Source organism: Centroberyx gerrardi, chromosome 8 (genome assembly GCF_048128805.1).
Source record: "Centroberyx gerrardi isolate f3 chromosome 8, fCenGer3.hap1.cur.20231027, whole genome shotgun sequence".
Lineage (NCBI taxonomy): Eukaryota > Metazoa > Chordata > Actinopteri > Beryciformes > Berycidae > Centroberyx > Centroberyx gerrardi.
The window spans coordinates 18,800,357-18,823,218 of record NC_136004.1 but is presented as its reverse complement, the minus strand read 5'-3'; the positions used below and the strand labels follow the sequence as shown (position 1 = coordinate 18,823,218).

Here is a 22,862-nt window from a genome sequence, read left to right as displayed (position 1 = left end):
TTACTGTGCAAAATAAAAAAAAAAGACAAGACATACACATAATACTATAAGAAACAAAAAAGTGCAACAAAATGTTTCAACTTAAAAAAAAAGTGATATGGTATACTTAACAATAGGTATATGTAGTGGTCATGCTGTCCATACTGCATATACCTAACAAAAACCAAATAACCATTAGTCTTTTAGATCCATTAAAATAATTTTTCTAGGCATTTGGGAGCTGGGTTTGTGGACAGAACAGGCATGAACACAGATGCTTGCTTCTTCTGCAGCGGAGAAGCTGATGAGCATTCTGCAGGCGCGTGAGGCCCTTTCCATGCACAGCCTGAGCTCTCCTGTCCAAGGCCCAGAGTGCTGCAGCTACAACAGCCACGGCAGCATCCAGGAGTCTCCCTCTGAACGTGAGTTAAAGGTTTATACAGTACATTCTGCATTGTTTGTCCTTTAGTTCCTGTGTGCCAGCAATTTATTGTTCCTTCCCTTTTTTCTTGTTCCTATAGCGGATTATCTGAGCACGCTCAGTGTGAGCTCCACCTCTCTTGTGTCAGACAGTGAGTGGACAGGGCCGGATGGCCCGCTGTGGAGCTCTGCTGCAGAGCTGACAAGAGGAGACACCAACGGGACGCAGTTAAAGGTTCCGCTACTCTAGTTCCTTATGGACAATGTTTGTTGATGGATAAAGCTGGATGTACATTGCTGTTCCCCTGTAATAACACAGTCTTCTGTAGGTGGCAGAGAGTGTCCAGAGTCTGACTCAGCTTCTCTACAGTCTGCAGGTGAGAAAAGACGCACAAGTCCCCATATCTGTGGTTGACTGTGTGAGTGAATATTTGGTTTGACCCACTTGTATCTCCAGCGTTTTCAATGGCTAGAGCAAACAGAAAACTGTTTGAATGGAGAGGGTAAACATCAAATATAAATGCCTGATAATAGTGACTGAGGGACGCCAGATTGTCCCAATGATATTATACAGGCAGTAACTGTAGTGTGATCAGGTGTCTCCCCCTGGTGTCCGCAGGCTGCTGTCACCCTCCAGGACAGCTGCTATGAGGTGCAGAAACTCCTTCTGGAAGGAGAACGACCACAGCTCCGCACCCCCACTTCCCTCCAAAACAACCTGGTATGAATTAACTTGAACTGATATTTTTTTTTTTAAATATTATGATAGCTGTGCTGTTTAAATTAAACATAAATGCATATCAACATCACTTTGGAAGAGGTTGGATTAGAATTCAGTTGCCTCATTTTGAAATAATGACAGATAAAATTAAAACAGTTTCCCTTGTCATCCAGGAGCAGGAGAAGCAGAGGAGTCTTGATAGGAGGAGAGAGGAAGTAGAAAGGAAGAGTTTAGAGAGGAAGAGAGAAGAGGTGGATGGGGTTCAGAAACTCCATGCGAAGCTGAAACAGGAGCAGCAGCGTTGGGACAAAGAGTGTCTTGCCAGAGAGAAACAACAGGTGAGCCTCATTCATAGCACCGTCTTGATAAAGTAATAATGAAGAAACGACTGCAACATGATGGTGAAGCCCAACCAAACACGATGTATTCACATGGAGCCGCGGCTGCCCCCTCAAGTTGGTCGATTCTGGGTGCCGACTAGTTTTACCAAGTGGGAGAATTTGTCCCATCCAAATATTTTGATATTCAAAGAGTTTAGATAGCTGTGTGAACTTCTAATTACCAGGACATGGAGTTGGAGAAATCATTTTCAATCATTCCAAAACAGCTGAGGAAAAACCATTGCTGTTGATTGTGCTTACTCTAGAAAGGAGCTCTTGCTCTTTGATTCTGAGGGGCTGACACCAATACCAGACCTTTATTGTTGATGTTTTAGATAGCTGAATAATTTTCTGCTATTAAACTTGTAGTTGAAAAATTGTAGTTATGCTGGAATAATCTCAACATGACATTACGTCATCTACGTTTGGCTAGTTAACCGCAGGAATAAGAAAAATACATCACCAAATAATAAAATGGGCCCAGAAACACAAGGTAGATCACCATCAGCTGTTTTTTAACAGCGTTAAAGTGGTTAGGTTGGCTTTTTCCTTGAATTCCACAAATCTAAAGCCCCAATTTGCTCGTAAAGTGCTTGAGGTGCTGAAACCTTCTATCACATCACATTAACAGCAGTGCAGTAACACTGTAATTACCACAGCAAGACAGATACACAGCACCTGAACTGCCTGATGTCTAAGTATATCTCCCAAACCTCCTTGTGGCAGAGTGAGCAGGAGAGTCTGCTGGAGCAGCGTGAGCAGCAGTGCCTCCTGGAGGCAGAGAGGCTGCGCTGCGAGCGTGAGGAGCTGGAGGCTCAGCTGCTGGAGTACCAGCACAATCTGGACCGACTGAGGGAGGGCCAGAGGAGCGTGGAGAGGGAGAAGGAGAGGATCGAAGCCCAGCAGATGCTGCTCCAGAGCTGGAGGCACAACCGCCAGAGCAGCCTCCCTGTCATGATACCACTGGATGGATACCAGGTAGGAGACACAGAGGAAAAGAGAGAGAAAGAAAGTGATGATAATGGAGGGAGAGAATGTAAAAGGGTACAGAAAGAGGGAATGACCGACGGGGAGAGATAGATGAGGATGAAGATCCTGAGCAGAATCTGAGAAATAAATAAGCATGTAAAAAGAAATCAAGTGGGGGATTAGGGTTCAACCAATAAGGGTTTTTGAAGGAAAAGCCGATATTTTGTGTCGATATTCAATATCTTTAAATTTCATGCCAAAAAATTGCAAGAATTTACTGCTTCCCCCAATTTTATTCTTATCATGGTGGAAAAGCCTCTGAAACAGCATCTAGACCATCATGGGACACTAAAACTCTCCACTGAAACCAACACTAATGAAATTATTTTAGTGTTAGCAGCTCTTTAAGGCTGAGGGTGACCCAACCCAACAGAGGAGGAAACTCTGGGATACATTACTTCTTCAAATGAAGAATTACTTTGCAATAAAACATTATCAGCAATTGAATAATTTAAAAGGAAAGAAAATTTCATTGCAGGTATTACAGACTGTTTTATGATACTATCAGGGAGGAAGCTCTATCATATCAGCAAGATGACACTGACTCGCCGATATCTGATATCTAAAGAATGTATAATACTGTATATATCGGCCCGATACATCAGCATATTGATTTATCGGTATAACCGTTATATATATATATATATATAGGTGTAATCATTTCAGCAGACTTCTCCTCCCATTTCACCGCTCTGCTTCTTTCCCCCTCCCAGGTGTCCAGCCACAGTCGCTCAGGCAGCCTGGATGGTAATTGTTCGATGTATGAGAATGAGGCGGCTCTGCTCCACTCCCTGCAGCAGAATCACCTCCACCACCCCAACAACAACCAGCGTCTCCATTCTGGACCGAGGAAGAACCAGGACGGCCCCCTCCACAGCCCCGGCCACTCCGCTAACCTCGGCCTCAGCCCCAGCCTCTACAACAGCCTCAACACCCTCCTGAGCCAGGCGCACAGCAAGCCGCCTCCAGACGCTCTGCCCTACCCAAACTACAGCAACAGCCACAGCTGCCCCCGGCCGCTCAACGACTCCATCCACCCCTTCAGCAGCGGGGTGGCCACACAACCACAGAGGACCAACAACAGTACGTATACTGATGAGGTTCAAGTTCTCTTTCAGTGTATATTCAGGGACAGATAACAGATATATTCAGCCAGATTTCATAACAAATTTGCAGTTACAGTTATGAAAAGTAATGCACCCTTATTTCATGTCATATTTTCCTCATGTGACTGAAACAGGCAGAAGTTTCACTTTGAAATAGTGCAGTGGAAAGTAAAGGCATGGAGGTGGATAGGCGTATACATTCGCCTTCAAGATTTGATTCTGTATTGTAATTGTGGCACTTGGCTCTGGAGAGGCACCGATTCACCGGGGAAATGACTGACTGTCGTGCAAAACATGTTTATTTAGAGTGCAGAATGAAGGGAGTGGGGGATGACGATGAAAGTAGATTCTTCCCAGACCGGGGTTTTCTTCAGGTGGGATTTACAGGGAGAGACGTCAACCTGAGGAGCCACTCAGAGGGGAAGGCGTGAGATACAGGCGGGTTGAATGTGCTCACTAGTCCGTTCATCCGTGTTCTAAGCTGTTGCCGGTCTTCCTTGTGTCCGGTCCTTCCCCTCAGTCAACTTGTCCATAGTCAAGAAAACAAATTCAGAGCACACAGCAGGCAATTCAACAATCAGTGTCCCAAAAGAGAAATCAAAGTTTGCACATAAACTATCAGGTTTTGTAGTTACCAGGGAGAACTGCTTACCCTTCCTCTCCACTGGCTGAGCAGTTTGGCGGAGCTTATAAAGCCAGAAGACCATACTCTGCCTGTCCCGTCCCAGGCAGGTGTGGGGCGGGTCGCTGTCAGAGGGACTGAACGTCCCTTTCCACTGTGGAGCATCTCTCCCCGGCTGAGGCTCCGCAACATGAAAACTTGCAATAAATTACCTTGCGTTTGTCTACCCCGTCCTGCAACATATGATCTTTGTCCTGAGAGTCTTTGTTGTTTTCATTCCAGCAGACTTCAGCCCGCCACTGGACAGGTTTTCCCTGGGACCCTGGAGGTCAGGGATCACAGGCCTGGGGCTGTATGAGGACGACTACCCCCCCTCCGCCTCGCTCGCCCCCCTCATCACCCCACAGGCTTACCTCTCTCTGGAAGGACAGAACGGGGAGGAGGGAGGAGAGGAGAACATTGTTTATCTCTGAGAATCCTGAAAGAGGAATGAGCAATGCAAGCTCCCCTACCTACAACTGGACTGACAATAATGTACCTGTTAAAATACAGTTGCTTGGTGCCAGGCCTGTGTGTGTGTGTGTGTGTGTGTGTGTGTGTGTGTGTGTGTGTGTGTGTGTGTGCGTGTGCGTGCGTGTGTGCGTGTGTGTATGTGTGTTGTTGTTGTTTTTATGTGCGCATCCATCTAAATGGATGTAATATGTTCTGAAGAATGTTTTTTCCAAGAGAATACTATTATATTTGTCATGTTTAAAACCCTGTATAATCAGATGAGGGAGTAAGTAAAGTAAATATTTGCAGAAACATGTGCCTTTATCAATTAACGTGGCCGTTTATCACTCTCTTTCCTGAGTAATCAAACCATTGTGCCTTTTTATCCAAAAAAAGCTCTTCGTAAATCAGCTTTTATACTTGTGCTCCCCTTGTCAGTAGTAAATGTCTCTGTAAATCAGCATTTCTACTTGTGCTGCCCTTTGTAATATCTGTTGCACTTGTTTGATGGCAGAGTTACCCATGTGCCCTAAACATTGGGACCTAAAGCAGCAGGAAATCAGGACAGAAGCATTAGCATTGGCATTATTTTCCCATGAGCACTTACTGCAAAAAAGAGACCTATATGAAGCCAGTTTAGTCCCACAGCAACCCAACACCATGTACAGCATAAACTGCTTTCCTCCAGTATGATGGTTATTTTAAAACCCATAGGATATTTAAGAGGGACTGTGAGCATCTGGAATACGTAAGAAATATACTGACGTCATTGTATAAATATTAAATATATGTATAGTTTTATGGAAAGGCTACCTATGCACACAATGTTTGAAGAGGAACTCATATTTGTATAATTTCTTTCGTCACTCAAGTGCCAAAAATCCTGCTATCCAATACTGTAAGTGATTCCTGTAAAGAAAGATTATAGCATTGTTTCTGTTTATCTCCTTTTCTGACAAGTTGGTAATTTATTGTGTGTAAATTGCTTGATGTACTGTCAACATTAATATTTTTTGTTTGATATGTGTTCTCCCTTGTAATCTATGTAATCAAAACTGTGTGAAGTGCCATATTAACAATATTGTACTGCATATAAAAATCTTGTTGCAAACATTTGTGTTTACAAGTGCTTTTATATTAGATTTTATATTTGATTGGATAATATATATTCCTACCTGCAGGAGTCATAAAGTACAGTACATATACCACCAGATGTACCGTCACAGCAACAATCGCACGATATTTTACGCTCCTTCCCTGATGATCGCCCATCTACAATTATTACTCAATACTCAGGCTGCCAGTAACCAACATATCAGTGACTCATGAGACTGTCGGTTAGTGTGCAGGGCTGCATGCACAGCATTACCACTCTTTAGTTTCACTATGATCATTTCTCTATTGAAACCTGTGGGAATATGAGTTTAATGAAATCCTTGTTATTTAACCTGCTTGTATTGTTTCTAACATTATCCGAGGATCACAGTGGATTCTGCAAGGAAACAGGTACGTTGGATTCATTTATGCGAAGGGTAAATTCCCTCAGAGGCATTTAAAGCTCCATGCTCACTCTTGAAAGTCTCCTGTAACTTTGTAGTTCTCTATCGTATCGAGACTATCTCTCCACCCAGTTACATATTCCATATGTACGGGGACTGACCCACGGGGTCAGGTGACGTGGATAATTTCTTTAAAACAAACCACCTGTGAGGTGGCTGTTCACAGTATAAGAGCACCTGTGCGCCGCACTATCACTGATCATTTTGATTCCACGAGAGCAGGTTGGCGTGTGATACTACGAGAGAAAAGACAGAGTGAGAAGACAGTCTTTGCCACTTATGGTACGTTTTCACAGGGGCATCATTTCACGCGAGGGATCGCGCTTGAACCTCCTTGATCGCGCTGCTTCCCAGTATTGGACGCTTGATAGGTGTGCTTCGATATAGAGAGCCTAAGTCCCTCCCCTTCCGGTGGACCACCATGGGACCTTATTTCGGAAAAAATATGTACGGTAGTCAACGGCGAGAGACAAATAATTGCTTGATCCCCTTTGAATTGTGCCATGAATTACACATGTGATGTTTTGTCAATTTAAAAGATAATTTTGCAAGTCAACAAAGTCGCAGTTTGTCGTAAAAATGTTGAAGTATAAGACTGTGAAAATACGTAATTAGAAAGACTACACACCCAAAAGTCGCGTAAGTGACATCATAACTTTCTCTCTCCACAAGCTACCCAGAGCCGCTGAAGATAAGTCCCCCTCAGATAGCAGTAGGATTATACACAACCTGGAAGGTAGACAGTAAAAACGGATTTAAACTGGTTTAGGATAGTTTTAGTACAGTGGGGGTTAATGTTAACGCGATGCCTGTGTGTTTCGTATGTTTCGTTCCATGATGGTGTTGGTGTTGTGCGAGACGAGAGATGTAGTGAGCGGTTTCACACAAAACTAAACATTACTTTACTGTTTTACGACAAACTGCGACTTTCTTGACTTGCAAAATTATCTTTTAAATTGACAAAACATCATATGTGTAATTCATGGCACAATTCAAACGGGATCAAACAATTATTTGTCTCTCGCCGTTGACTACCGTACATATTTTTTCCAAAATAAGGTCCCATGGGGGACAGCGGAGGGGGAGGGATTTAGGCTCTCTATTGGTTCCTTGTTGCACCTGATTGGATGAACGCTGTCACTCGCTGGGCCGTCTGCCCCCGGATTTCAAACTGGAAAAAACATGGCGGCTCGTTTGCAAACTTTCTCTTATATTATGAAAATAGTTCACTGAAATGTGTTTCTGAGAACATTTGGGGCGAGAAATAAGCCATGCAGTTGCTGAATCTGTCTTCATTTTAGATCGACAACGGTTAGTTCAAAAGTTTGTAAGCGAGTTTTGGGAGTTTCCAGAGGCGGTGAGTCGTGCTGGACACCCCTGATTTGCATAAAGTAGCCTAGACCTCAACTTTATGCAAATGTATAGCGGCCAACATGACGTCCCGTCTCTCGAAATGCACCGCGGCGCTACCAGAATGCATTGCACAGCTGCTTACATAGAAAATATGCGTGGAAATGACGGATCCTGTGGAAACGTACCATTACCGTGTGTAAGAGAGAGTTGTAGAAAAGTGCATCTCGGGGTGGCTGTTTTCTCCATAGATTGGGCTGTGTTTGGGGCTTCTGTGGAAATCGGAGCGGTGGAAGCAGATGCCCGCTGTTTGCCGTGCTGTCGGCATTCAGTTTTTTTTGCCAGCCACTTCCTACACAACGTTACCTGGCGTATAACTTTGACGAGGGGTTAACCCGCCATAGGTACGGAGACTATAGCCAAACCCGGAGCGGGGGAGGCGGTGGTACGCCGTGTTGTGGGGAAAGAAAGAAATAAAACACACAGTAATCGGGAGTGCTTGCGAGGTAGCAGGCAACTGTGCGGCTTTGCCGGCAGGTACTTCCACGTTTGCGCTCTCGTGGGAACTGACACCTCCCGCGAGATTTGGCGAGATGGCAAGCCTAGGGGGCCATAACTGTGTGGGTTGTGGTGTACAGATGCCCATAGAGGATGGGCATGATAGGTGTGTGCTGTGTCTTGGAGAGAACCACGCCTCTTTAGCTAGGGAGAACCCTTCCTCCTGTATGAATTGCTTTATTTTGCCAGCACGGTCTTTGGAGGCCCGTTACTGTGTATTTGGGGGAAAGCGTTCCACCCACTGGGCCCCGGCAAGCTAAACGCCTTAGGGGGGCGGAGTTTGAGTGTGGTTCAATGAACCCCCTTGCTGTTCCTCCACTCAGGTCCTTTTTGGGTGATACAAGGATCGAGGCTGAGGGCTTGGTTGAGGAGCAGGAGGAAGTTGAAGAGGTGGATGTGGTAGGGTTTCACTCTTCAGACAGTGAGCTCCCTCCAGTGCAAGGGGAGGCTGCCCCTGAACTGTAGGAGGGGGAGCGGGGCAGCGAGCTCCGCCAATTCAGAGGGCTGATTGAAAGAGCGGCCCAGGCATTGGGGGTTGACCCCAATGCCATTGCGGACCATTGTGGCTCTCATGTTCCCTTCTGGCTCTGTGTTGGGGAAAACTAGTTGGCCGACTAAGGGATGTTGGACGCCTTGCTAGCTAATGTGCATAGGACTATAGCAGTTCAGGCACAGCTGGCTAATACTGGGTCCATATTGGCGCTGTATCATCGGCTGCTGGCACGTGAGCTGGATGCCAGGCGCAGTGCAAACCTTGTCTCTGAGCTGCAGCTTGTTTCATCTGTCATGGCACAGCTGATGAAGGAGCAGGCGGCAGCTGCTGGGAAGGGTATAGCGTCTCTCTGGGTGACAAGGCGCCATTTATGGTTGTCCCAGTCTGGATTGGAACCAGAGGACCAGAGCTGCCTTTTGAGGTTGCCGGTTGATCCCTCGGCCATGTTTGGTCCTGGAGCTAATGCTATGTTGCAGCAGGCCCAGGAAGCACGTCGCTGTGCCCGGGAGGTTTCCAGTGCACTGGTCAGGCGCCACAGGTGGCAGGGGACTGGACGGTCGGCCAAGTCCCCTGCACAGACACAAGGGCCAAGCTAGGGCTCTGGTGACCTGAGGGCTACCATAGAAGCTAAGCGTGGCAGAGGTAGGGGTAAAGGCAAGCAGAGAGAGGGGGCTCAGAGAAAGAGGCGGCCCAAGACCCCGCCTCGCTCCTGATGCCATACCAGACCCAGCCTGCCTCCACCTGGCTCGGGCACGTCTTGCAGCTTGGAGGGCACTGGGTGCGAGCCCCTGGGTATTTTCAACCATGACCCAGGGGTATTGTATTCAATTTGCTCGTCGACCATCAACCACAAGGACCCCAACAGTCTTCACGGTGGTGGATACAAAATACAAGACAGTGCTCCAGGCCGAAGTTTCCACTCTGTTGGGGAAGGGGGCCATCAGAGAGGTACCACAAGACAGCGGGCAGGCTGGTTTCTATTCCCGGTATTTTCTCATCCCGAAAAAGGATGGGAATCTCCGCCCCTTTTTAGACCTCAGGGGACTCCGTCGTCTGCCATGCAAAATGCTGACAGTCCCGAGGGTGAGACAATCCATCTGCAGAGGGGATTGGTTTGTCACCATAGACTTGAAGGATGCCTATTTCCAGATTCCTATCTGGGAAGGGCACTGGCGATTCCTCAGGTTTGTCTTTGAGGGCAAGACGTACGAATTCCAGGTCCTACCATTTGGGATCTCCCTGGCTCCCCGCACCTTTACCAGGTGCATGGAGGCAGTTCTGTCGCCTCTGCAACAGAGAGGAATCAGGATTCTGAATTATCTGGACAACTGGCTCCTGTGTGCATGTTCGGAGGACCAATGTCAGGCTCATTTGTCCCTACTCCTGGAACACCTACAGCACCTAGGCCTGTGTCTCAATCGAGACAAGAGCAGACTGGAGCCTTCACAGAGGACGCAGTTCCTTGGCCTAGTAGTGGATTCCCAGACTGCACTATTGACATTGACACAAGAGAGGCAGCTGTCCCTCGGGGCTTGCCTCTCACATTTCAGGCTGGGGGCCAAGGTTACATGGAGGCTGTGTCTCCGCCTCCTGGGGCTCATGGCATCATCAGTCCAGGCTGTTCCATTGGCCCTCTTGCACATGCGCCCGGTGCAGAGGTGTCTCCTGGGTCTAGGATTAAGCCCCAAGAGTCACTTGCAGGCCACTGTGCTCGTCACCAGATGGTTACAGTTAGCCCTCCGTTGGTGGGAGAGCAGGGCAAATATTGGCAGAGGGAGTGTACTGGGCCCAATGACACATCGCCAGCTCGTAGCAACAGATGCTTCATTGACAGGTTGGGGGGCAGTGCTCAGGGGGAATGGCGCTGGCGCGGTTCTTGCACAGCCCAGCACATCAATGTTCTGGAGCTGAAGGTGGTCCATCTTGCCCTTCGCCATTTCCTTCCATACCTTCAAGGCCAACATGGTGTGGCTGCAGCAGCTTACATCAACAGGCAGGGCGGCTTGGGCTCCCCTCACCTCTGCAAGTTGGCACACCAGTTGTGGCTGTGGGCGTACCCCAGGTTTCAATCCCTAAGGGCGGTACATGTGCCAGGGCTGGACAATCTTGCAGTGGATCAGCTGTCTAGAGGAGGTCCAGACCCAGGAGGGTGGAGACTACACCCTCAGGTGGTCGCAGGTATTTGGCACCGTTACGGATGAGCGGCAGTCGACCTGTTCACATCACGGGAATCCACCCACTGTCCCCTGTTCTTCTCCCTAGGGAGAGACAATCCTCCCCTTGGGGCAGATGCCATGGCCCATCCATGGCCACGCGGTCTGCTCTATGCTTTTCCCCCCTTCATCCTTCTTCCATCCCTCCTGCAGAGAGTGTGAATGGAGGAGATGAGGCTTGTCCTGGTGGCCCCGTATTGGCCTCACATGACATGGTTCTCAGACATCCCGCCGCTGTTGGACGGGATTCCGTTGGAGCTCCCAGTGTGGCGGGACTTGCTGTCACAGGCGCAGGGAACTCTGGTCCATCCCTTTCCCCAGGGACTCAGGCTCTGGGCCTGGCCCCTGAGAGGACCGAGCTGTTAGCTATGGGACTGTCACAGTCAGTGGTCCAAACACTGCAGGGAGCTCGCGCACCATCGACGAGGGCAGTCTATGTGCACAGATGGAGGGCCTTTGTGACATGGTGCAGGGAACACCAGGCAGACCCTCTCACATGCTCAGCCCCTGAGATTCTGCAGTTCTTGCAAGAGCTCTTAGATGCAGGGAAGTCACCCTCCACCCTCTGGGGAATGGTGGCTGCGGTCAAGGCAGCTCAAGTAGGGAGATGCCAGTTGTCTGAGGAGGTGTGCAACCTTGTGTCCCAATTCCTCAAGGGTGCTAGGAGACGCATCGGCCGTCATTGTAGGCCGTCTCTCCCACCCTGGGATTTGGAGCTAGTCCTATGAGCCCTGGAAAGGACCCCGTTTGAGCCCTTGGAGTCAGTAGACCTGAAGTGGCTGTCCTTCAAGACTGCCCTTCTGCTGGTGCTGGCTTCTGCTAAGAGGGTGGGGGAGCTTCAGGCTCTCTCAGTGCATGAGGACCTGTGCAGGTTCCTGCCAGAGGGGGCAGGGGTGGTCCTGCGGCCGAATCCCGCGTTCCTCCCTAAGGTCCTTTCTGACTTTCAGTTGGGTCAGGTGGTTGAACTTCGGTCTCTTTACTCCACACAGACGGAAGTTGGGGAGCGCAGACACTCATTGGTATGCCCGGTTAGGGCACTCAAAGTGTATGTGCACCGGACACAGGCCCAAAGGAGAACAGACCAGTTATTTGTCTGTTTTAAGCCGGAGCTCCTGGGTCAACCACTGTCAAAAGCCCGTCTTTCCCACTGGATTGTGGATACTATCCAGCAGGCGTATGTGGGCACAGGGGCACCATTCCCTTCGGGCGTGAGGGCGCACTCTACCCGGGGCATGGCATCCTGGGCATTGTGGCGCGGTGCGTCTCTGAGGGAGATCTGTGCAGCTACCACTTGGTCTGTCCCTTCCACGTTTGCTCAGTTCTACCAGATTAATGTGGCTACAAGCACGTCCTTCAGTGAGCGGGTGCTTGGCGTAGGCCAGCGGTAGCAGTGTTTTATTTTTACCCTGTCAGTCAGCCTGGCGTGGGCTGGTCTGAGTGGCCTCTCCACCCCTCTAATTGAGCCTTAGCGTCTTGCGAGGCTGGCAAGCCCTTGGTAGCGTCTGGCGCCTGGGCTTGAGGCAGCAGTATTCTGCGTCTGGCGGTACTTGTTAGCCTAGTGGTGTGTATATAGTGTACATTTGTAAATAGTTCGTTTGGCATCCACGTTGGTGATTCTTTTGAATGCACACCTGTATGGGTATTTTTGTTTAGAGCACTCCTGGTGGCAGCGACGTCTCATTCGAAGGACACTCTGGTCAGCCTATGTTGTGGGGCTGATACTGCTCTATCCCCTCACGGTGTGTCTTACAGAGTCCCCGTACATATGGAATATGTAACTGGGTGGAGAGATAGTCTCGATACGATAGAGAACGGAAGGTTACATATATGTAACCATGGTTCTCTGAGTGAAGAGACTATCTCTCCAGCTCAAGGCTGCTCTAGGATCTGTTCCATCAAAATTATAACCAGTGATAGTGTGGCGCACAGGTGCTCTTATACTGTGATCAGCCACCTCACAGGTGGTTTGTCTTAAAGAAATTATCCACGTCACCTGACCCCGTGGGTCAGTCCCCGTACATATGGAATATGTAACTGGGTGGAGAGATAGTCTCTTCACTCAGAGAACCATGGTTACATATATGTAACCTTCCGATTTACACTCACCTCATTCCACCCGCTGTAAAAATGTGAGTGAACACTTAAAAACTGTGTGTTGCTGTGTCCACCGTCTAGATTGGACGCTGCCAAGACCAAACATCAGTCATCTGCAAGCTATCAATGAAACGCAAAGCCTTGTGGTGGGATGGCTGGTCGACCACAGCAGCTTACTGGAGAAAAGTGACAATTATGAAATTCAGATTGGCCGCACTGAAAACCTAACCATTATTTACAATGTGAGTACTGAAGGATTTGTTGTCTGGATTCCATGCCATTTAGAGGCTGTTTGTAGTTGCATCCAAATAAGTTTAGATCATCACCACATCATTAAAGGTATATTAGCCTGCTTTAAACGGTATGCACTATTTTAATATTATCATTATAAATCAAAAACTCAATTGCAGTTTTTTCCCTGTTTTTGTAATCTAGAGTAATGTGAGCGCACACCCTGTGGGTTCAGATGTGTACACTTGGACATGGACCTCTACTCTGCCGCTGCAATGTGCCGATCACTCAGTCAGGATACGACGGTTCTATAACCAGTCCATCCCAAGCCCGTGGAGCAACTGGATGACCAACTATGGTGAGATGGTGAAAGGACTATAAGTAATCTATGAATCTAGTGAAGAGAGTGAAATATGTAATTCTCCCCCATTTTGTAAAGCACTTGCTGGCTTTGTGTTCTTTAAAGTGCTATACAAATAAAGTTGACTTGACTAAAATGAGTCTAAATACATAGAAAGCAGGGCTATTTTTTGTGTGTGGACCATTTCACTGATCAGATCATGATATTAAATTAGCCTGTCTTTCTCTATGTCAAGTGAGGCCCCCATCCTTTTTCTCTTCCCCTTCACCAATCTTTACATCATTGTTGCTCAACTGAAACTGTTGCAATGACTCTGAACATTTGTGCTCCATGGTCTTATACAATTATATTTAAATCTTGGCCACAATAAACTTGGATGGTAAACTTGCATATTATATACAGTGTATCATTTTATTCTTACTAAGATTTCACTTAGAGGCATTTTACAAATCACAATCACAATTCTTCTGATTCCTCTCATTCTCAGCGCAATAAAGTTTGTTTACTTGTCCAGGATCTTGTACCCCCTGCTGGCCAGATCCTCACCAGGCTGTACTAAAATAATAATAATAATAATAATGATAATAACAATAATAATAATGATAATCTTTATTTATAGAGCACTTTTCTTAACACAAGTTACAAAGTGCTTTACAGTAATAAAACAAATGAAAATAAAAATGGAATGAGAATAAAAGAAGAAGGTTGACAAAGGAGAGGCTATAAAATCTAAAACACTATTATAAACAAATTTGTTATCAAGAGAGATTTAAAAATACTAAAGGTATAAATCTATACTCCTTTCCCCTGTAGGAGTGGGCGCAGACAAAAGCACCAGGATCTTTCCCTTACAGCAGGTGCTGAGGGAGGGAACCAGTGCCATGTTCTGCTGCGTCCCCGGAAGAGGGGTCCACATCACCAGCATGGCCCTCAATGGCACCAAATACCCCCTCATCAGCATCGGAGGCAGAGTCAAGGCTATCACTATAAAACACCTGACTATCTCAAGGGTGTTATTCACTTGTACTGATACAACAGCCAACCTCCAATACTGCTACAACTACATCAGCTGTGAGTTCAAACACTGAGCAAATTATTTTACATTGAATTCTTTCACGTGTGTGGTGTGTGTGTGTGTGTGTGTGTGTGTGTGTGTCTCTGTATGTGTATGCATGTATGCAAAGATGTGTATCTGCGTATGTTTACGTGTATATGTATGTATGTATGTGTGCATTTGACCATATGTTCACTGTATATTTGTTTGTGTGTGTGTGTGTGTGCTCCAGTTCCACCCCAGAAGCCCAGAAACCTCAGCTGTGCGACTGCAGACTTGACAACTGTCACCTGCACCTGGGATCCAGGCAGAAGATCAAACCTATTTAATCAATACAGACGAACACACACCCTCCATATAAAGTAAGCATACATAAGTCGATATACAGTATGTGATGACAGGATTTTGACAGGAATATATTTATTTACTACTGCTATAAACTGCTATAGAAGTCATACTTAAGGCCGGCCTATGCATTGCTATAATGCAGATTGAAAAGCAACTCTCTGTAGAGTAATCAACCAAGTTTTTGTCAGAAGCGCTAGTTGATTTTTGAGATTCAGTGAGTCACTTCATTTGACTCTTTCCCCTTTTTGCTTTTGAAAACACAGCAACGGGAATGCTGACCAGGATTCTTCCAAATGTACTGAGTCAAAATGTAGTTTCCTGGCTGTCCCAAACTTGGAAGAATACGACATCACTGTGGTGGTGAGAAACCAGCTGGGAGAGGAGAGAGAGAGCTACAGCTTCAACCTCTCTGACAGAGGTCAGAGTTCAAACCACATTCTGGATTATACAGAATACTGTGTGGCTGTACACTTTAAATATTGCTTTTCTATATTTCCTAAAGGCTTGACTAACGTGTCCTTCTTACCATATAGTAGATGTATTTCAAATAAGATATGCATTTCTGATTACGCAGCAGTGAGGCAGTCTAGTGGTTGTCTAATGAGTCAATGGTTTATTTGCACAATCTAGCGAAATTGTTGCTGCTTGGTTCATTGCTTTGTCTAAAGATTGACTGCATTGCCACTTGAAGATAAAATGGGTTTTAGTAAGTCTGTGGATTTCATGTGTGTTTGTCTTCAGTGTTTCCTGTGGTAGAGTGGAACACCGTGCACCCAGGGGTGACAGACACCACCGTGACCTGGATCTTACAGGGGAACCTGTCTACACTGGACATCCTCTGCCAGGTTACAACAAAGCCAGAAAGCACCATCATGGTGAGTTTAATCTGGTGTAACTACAATATTATGACAACAGAATAAGTTGAACATCTCAGTGCAGGCTTTTACCTGCACATATCTGTCTGTATGTGTTTGTAACAGGTGACTGGTCAGAGTGAAGGTGGTTATTACAAAGTCAAGCTGGAGCATCTGCTTCCCAACACCTGCTACTCTACCAGCATACGCTGCGCTGTCAAGGGCAAGCTGTGGGGAGACTGGGCACAACCCTTACTCTTCACTACCTGTGAGTAGACAGAGTCAACAGAGTCCGCATAGACCTTCACCAGAGTTTGAATCGATTTCTCTGTCTGCATTTTATTTAGTTAATAAAAGAATTGTGTGCATTGCAAGAGCAGGGTGCGGGAATGTCTTCGTTCTATTGATGCCTTTTCTGTAGTCCAACGCACCTGCACAAAGAAGACTGGATGTGCGAGTTATCCTATTTTTCTTTTCCAAGTACCAGAAGAGTCAGAATGAGGACTATAGTCAACAAGTCCAAATTAACAGGATAGTATGGTGCATACCAGGGCTGCAGTCAAGACCACTTGAGTCCAAGTCAATTCCAAGACCGGGTCCAGTCGAGTCCAGGTCAAGACCAGGTTCAAAGGGGGTCGAGTTCAAGTCAAGACTTAGACCAGAGCAAATTGAGTCCTATTCAACACCAAGACCGTAATAGGCAATAAATTAAACACTGTGCATGTCTCTCCAAATGTAAAAATAATGATTAAGAAGTACAGAGCAGAGATTATTCTGTACCCTTCAACATCCAACTAAGGGAATTGAAGGAATAGGCATCGAAGAACCATTAGATACACAGGTTTATACAGGTCCCAACGCTTAAATTGTTTGTTGTGCTGGGGAGAAGATAACCCAAATATCAATAAAAGTTGACAAGGGAATGACATAAAACAAAGGCCCTTGGCTGGGTTCGAGCTCAGCATGTTACATGGTTTTTTAAATGCCCTACGCAGGAAAAAGTTGAGTCAGCATCCAGTAGTGGCCGAGACCAAGAAAAGTCAAAGTAGACACAAGACTGAGACAAGATGTCAAAAAATGATGCCCAAGATGTCAAAAAAAGGTGGTGTGGAGGCCAGACTCCACGACTACTCTAGTACTACAGCCCTGACTGGATGGAGCTCACTAAAAGACTCAATCAGCCGCTGTCTGTGTTGCATTCAAGAAATAATCTCTGTGTGCTCTCCTTAGATCCGTTAGTGACTTTGGACGTGTGGAGGAGGGTCAAGCAGCTGCCCAACCCACACAACCTCCGTGAAGTCACCCTGCTGTGGACTCCGGTGAGAGTCTACAGCTTGTTTAGTTTATTTCAAATATGTTATTTTGATTACATGGAGACTGATGCAACAGCTCCATGTGCATACAATATTTTCTTCTCCAGTGTAAGAAATATAGTTTGTCCTTCATTCTCAGCACATTCCTGGCTCAGCAGCAAAGGGTGTAATCCAAGGCTACACAGTGCAGTGGTCGCAGGGCGGCCAAAACAGGACCGAAGGGAAGGACAGCGGACAAACCCAGGCAGAGATCTTCGTCGGCCCAGGACAGTGTGACTTCTCTGTCCAGGCTGTCCTCCTCGCTGGCTCCTCCATCCCAGCTCACATCACCGTCCCACAGATGGAAGACAGAGGTGAGAAGCTGGACTGGAGTCACCTGAGTCACCTCCAAATCTACCTCACAAATATTATACATAAAGCTTTCAACTGTGACAATACATTTAACATGTCAAGCTTCCCGTGTTGCAATCAAGGATGGAGTGGAGGGCAAACCCATCTACACTTAGTTTACCCCACTTTTTAGGCTGATACGTCTTTATGATAGTATGATCATAGTATGCATCATAGGGTCTTTTAAAGGGAAAAGAGCAGATATTAAAGTATAATACCGGTGTTTGTTTAAGTTTGTGCCAAATGTTGCCCCTCTCCTTTATGTTATTCCTGGTGGCATCTGCACACAGTTAGTAGTTGGAGATACTTGAAAATTGCCTAAGCTAGATAATCCACCACAGTAAACATGAAGCTTTCATTTGGTTTTGTCAGTGTTTCTGGTTTATCGTTATTTCATTGTGTCCAAGTTGAGTGTTTTCACATGAATGCGCATATTACATTAATTTACGCTCTGCTTAATGTCAATCACTTGAATCCCACAGGGAGAAATGGAAGTCTCTTCCAGGAAATAATCCCTCAAAAACATGTTGCCTTACAAACTTTATATTGTCACATCCATGTGTTTTTATTTAGAGCGTCTTTGTTAGCCGGGACAGCAGTCAATTTCAAGCTAGGTTTCACACTGCAAAGTCTGAATTTTAAAAGCTGATTTAAATGATTGGGGAAATGTAAATTAGACATACACAGCAGTAAATGGGATATGACACCAGTATTCTCCTTTAATGCTTTTCTGAAAATGTGCTTGATTTTTTGTTTATATTGCTAGTTGTGATGCCTTATGATGATTACGGACTAGAGGTCATAGTTACCCACCTTTTTATTTACCAATACTTCTGTAGTTGCAACACTAAACATATAAAGGTTTCAACTGCAACAATAAATAGCCTGTCCAGCAGCGTTTTTGTGTTCCAACCTGTTTTGTCTTCTCAGCCATTGTCTGACCCGTAGCGTCAAATGGTTTGACCTGTGGTTTTCTGTGAGTTGCTGAATCTTGTGTCTTTGAACAGAAATCCTCCTGCCGGTGCAGCGCGTGAGTGGCAGCACAGCAGGGGGTTTCCATCTGTCCTGGGCCGAGCAGCACCCCGCCACCTGTGGCTACACTGTGGAGTGGTGCACTCCGGGAACTGCAAATCCCTGTGCTCTGCGATGGATGAAGGTGCCAAATGGAAATAACACCTTGTTCCTACCTGCTGGTAGGTCTTTGTGTTTATCATTGATGTTGATGAGTTGTGAAGAAGACATAGAACTGGCTTGGGTTTGTTTTGGCATTTATTGTCATAATTCTTTATTTTGCAGGGAATTTCACAGCAGGTTATAGGTATACATTTAATATCTATGGATGCATGGAAAATGGACACAGACTACTGGAGATACAGACTGGATACTCACAGGAGCTCAGTGAGTGTTGTTACTGACATTTGATTTATACTGGAAATGTTTGTGCATGTGTGTGTCTGCATGTGTGTGTTGTATTTCTATACTTACGACAACAAGATGTCCTCACAAGGGTAAAAAAGATGAGGAAAATCCTTCAAAGTGAGGACATTTTGCACTCTTCATTCACTTCTTTGAAGGGCTGGTTCAGGGTTAGGGCATGGCTTTAGGGTTAAGATTAGATTTAGGATGAGGTTTATGGTAAAGGTTAAAGTTAGGCATGTAGTAGAGAGGGTTAAAGTTGGGGGTTATGGGTTAGGGAATGAGTGTAGTCAATAAAGATCCTCGCAAGTATAGTGATACAAACATGAGTGTGCATGTTGTTTTTGTGCTGTGGTGTTGATCATGGGTATCTGGCTTTTAGAGGTGTTAACAAGAACATGGCGGACGGGGTGCGGATGTGAGAAAGATTATCACTAAACCTTATCACTAAACCAATGTGTGAGATACACGGGATGAGAGCACAGATAAGTGCAGTGTGTTTCATGGTAGAAAATTACTGAGAAGTGCAGACACACATGCACGCAAAACACAGACACGGAGATGTACACCATCTCTCCTGCTTGCCAGACATGCGAGGAGTAACACAAAGGAACAAATTACGCAGTACCGCAAAATGCGAAACCAAATTTATTTGTGAAGTTATCCCAATGCAATGCATTTTCTCCCTGTTACTTGAGGCCTTTTATTGCTTTAACTTGAACTGATTCTCTCTTTTTTTGAAACCTCGTCCCTCCCCTCAGAACCTTTACAGTCCCCCAGTCTGGTCAGACCTGGTCAAAGTACTTCCTCCTCTGTGACACTGGAGTGGCTTTACAATGAGGAGGATCAGGCTCATCGAGGGTTCATCACTGGTTACCTGGTTGTAGTGCAAGAAGAAGGATGTGAGAGCACACCAGGTCAAACTGCAAGTGGGTACACAGCAACGTTTCCAGTGTTAATAAGTGTTGATTTTTCAGTGACAATTAGTGTGTGTTGCTTGGAAAAGTGTTTATCCACTCATAGAGCTGATATGGCTCTGAGGTGGCTGTTCAAAATTATTTGAAGTGATTAATTAACTCTGATGGGTGTGGACTGATATAAACACTGGCATAGTATTGATGATGATGCTCTCAGATTTACATGAACATGGCAATTTTTCTCTGTATTAATCACTTACTACAGAATCTCTTTCTAACTCATTACAACATACAGAATGTAAATATCGCTGCCCCTCATATACTGTATGCATATAAACTATAATTTTGAAAAATGGCGGTCATCAGCTCTGATTGCACATAAAAACCACATATGGCTTAAATCATATACCATGGTGTTTAACAATATAAGGCATTGTAATCCTGCATGCAGATCTATTGAATGTGACGGACCCCCGGAGGAAGATTGTGACCATAGACGATCTGCACGAAAGCCAGGTGTACACTTTCTGTCTGAGTGCGGTCACCAAGGGGGGACCTGGTCCACCAGCCAGCATCATCATCAAGACCACAGCCAACTGTGAGCTCCATAACACCCAGTTAGGATAGGCCAATAGCATATTATGCACTTGCATAGTATGGATTGTCTTATGCTGTGAGAAACTAGGCTACAACTTCACAAAATCCGAAGTTTTGAATTATAATAATTGAATGTGTGTGTTAATCTGTGTTTTTCATCTGCTGTTTCTTCTGGTAGACTCTGTTCACTTGGCTAAGATATTGACTCCAGTCCTGCTGCTGCTGGGCTGCACCATCCTTCTGTGGCCTCAGAGGAAAATGTGAGTAACTTCATCCGTGAATCCCACGCATTTATCCTGCTTAAGAGGATCTGGATGTTTTTCTCTTTGTTCCATATTGCTGCTTCTCTTCTAGGCTGACGAGTGGGCTAAAGGGGATTTTTGCTTATCCCGCTGGTATGAACATCAATACTATTGAGGTAGACAACTTTCTTCGTGAGGTATGGACATATCATTGAATTGGTCTAGCCATATACAGAGAGTAAACTACCCATACTAGATACATTTCAATACATACATAAAAATAGAGAACATGGAAATTTCAACAAACTGAATTAGATACAATCTGCAGCATAAACCACAAGGTCCTGCCCTCCACAGGGGTTTCAGGAAGTGTTTTATAGCTTGTTTTTAGCATAGAGATTTCATAAAGGCTGGCTACAAGTGATTCCACATATTCACTTGGCCTTAAAATCACTTTCACAGGAGATTACACTGGCATATTTGTTGTTACACACCCAGCTATGAGTAATTTACATAATTTTATTTCCTTGTTAGTGTTCTGCAAATGAATGTAACTAAACCAGACATTTCGAGGGAAACCAACTTTCCCACCAACTTGTGAAATCAGTCAATAAAATGGCTTACTCATCATCAGTAGGTGCAAGAGAGGGTGTTACAAGTTGTGTACCTCAGCCTGCTTCATATCATATAAACTGATCTGTAATAAATTGCCTTGAGTTTCATTCCTACAGTTTCATTTTTGCTCTGTGTCTGTGTGCAGACCAGTGAGAGGCTACAGTCACAGACAGTAGAAGAGTGTGTCAGCTGTGACATTGAGATCTTACCTGCCGGAACTCCTGTGACTGAAACAACCACACTGATAGATCCCGAGCTCCTGAACGCACCGTCCTCTTCTGCCTCCCAGTCCTCTACTTTATCCTCCTCGGCCCTCTGCATGCCACCCCAAGCAGACTACCGCCCACAGTCAACTGCAGTGCGATGGGAAAGTCCAGTCTTTCAGCAAGTAACAAGTGTCACCAACCAGAGTTACTGTAGCACCATTGGGGGGGATTTCTCCGAGCCACAACAAGTCGCACCTAAAGGCATCAGCGAAATCAACAGCCTCGAATCTTCTGAGAGCCTGCAGGAATCATGGAGTGTTATGTCTGGCTACATCTCCAATGATGCTTTATCAGTGTAAAGCCAAGGATCGAGCCCAGCGTTTTTTTTATTATAAATGTACAGTGAGAATATTTTCAGTGTGTTGTATTTCATATTGAATTTCTCCATCTCAAGAATGTAAATACTGTAAACAGATGCTTGCTCCAGTCACCAGACAGCAGTCATAATGTGAATATGTGCAGTTTTCTGATGTAAGTAATGTAAAGGTTTTGTATCTATGCTACTTTTTTAATTCAGCAAGTATATAGAAGTTTGTTTCTATATAACTATACTGCAGGTTGTCTCTGTTCTCATCTGCAAGTTGTGACTCTTTTGGAAAAATCCAGCAGGCCCGAAAAATAACAGATTTCATCATCATTTACCTAGAGGAAAAAGAGAGAGTAGGCAATTGCAAGAACATTTTAGAGACATCAGAGTTTTCTCTGCTGGCTTCTATATTGTCCGAAAATGAATCTGTTGGAGTTGCACATGAAAATAAAACATATTGTTGGAGTAGAGTAACTTACAGTAAAGGTTTTTGTGAACTGAGAGGGGAATAGAGATGTTGTCTATATACAGGGTGAAACTGAAACTGAACTGACTGTCACCCACATTCTGTTACCAGACAGATACGACAATAATCATTTTGTATTAACTGAGTCTCCTCTTGGTTTTGGTTTTGTTCTTCTGGGCTCAGTTTTTGAAAACTTTTAATCTGGATCAGAATTATACAGATTTTCTAATCCCCCTTTTTTGCAGCCTGGGATCAGACTGATGTTGCTGTTTTTGAGTCAGTTTTTCATCATCTATCTTGCCATCTGTTGGACAAAAAATGTTACATTTTCTATTTGGCCAACATGCTGTTAGGCCAAATAGAAGTGGGTGAAACAGAGAGTGAAAGCCAGTTTGTATGTTTGTTCACTTATCCACCCAAGTTTACAATGCATAAGAATTTAAAGACATAATTCAGTGTCTTGTTGGAT

At 45.3% G+C, this 22,862-nt stretch overlaps 2 protein-coding genes across 3 annotated transcripts in view; both read left to right on the top strand.

The window, feature by feature from the left end:
* LOC139927218 (rho guanine nucleotide exchange factor 28-like) overlaps positions 1–5,771 on the top strand; it is a 42,066-nt gene extending 36,295 nt beyond the window's left edge. Inside the window, exons 32-39 of the mRNA XM_071919281.2 lie at positions 273–401; positions 501–634; positions 729–776; positions 1,019–1,120; positions 1,294–1,458; positions 2,227–2,478; positions 3,243–3,612; positions 4,540–5,771. Coding sequence (XP_071775382.2) covers positions 273–401; positions 501–634; positions 729–776; positions 1,019–1,120; positions 1,294–1,458; positions 2,227–2,478; positions 3,243–3,612; positions 4,540–4,730 — 1,391 coding nt within the window. The 3' untranslated portion in view covers positions 4,731–5,771. The remainder of the gene's footprint in view (positions 1–272; positions 402–500; positions 635–728; positions 777–1,018; positions 1,121–1,293; positions 1,459–2,226; positions 2,479–3,242; positions 3,613–4,539) is intronic.
* A 312-nt stretch (positions 5,772–6,083) lies between these two features.
* Positions 6,084–22,397, top strand: osmr (oncostatin M receptor). Of its 2 annotated transcripts, XM_071919401.2 has the most exons (17): positions 6,085–6,255; positions 13,098–13,258; positions 13,452–13,605; positions 14,422–14,679; positions 14,895–15,024; positions 15,274–15,428; positions 15,752–15,885; positions 15,991–16,132; positions 17,095–17,183; positions 17,317–17,530; positions 18,575–18,760; positions 18,864–18,965; positions 19,745–19,912; positions 20,352–20,498; positions 20,676–20,757; positions 20,852–20,936; positions 21,500–22,397. In XM_071919401.2, exons 1-17 carry the CDS (start codon positions 6,168–6,170, stop codon positions 21,917–21,919), a joined length of 2,715 nt encoding a protein of 904 aa, XP_071775502.2. In that variant the 5' UTR covers positions 6,085–6,167; the 3' UTR covers positions 21,920–22,397. The 2 variants fall into 2 exon arrangements, with proteins under 2 accessions (XP_071775513.1, XP_071775502.2); XM_071919412.2 differs by lacking the exon at positions 20,852–20,936 and having other exon boundaries at positions 6,084–6,255; positions 21,500–21,674.
* The last annotated feature ends 465 nt before the right edge of the window (positions 22,398–22,862 follow it).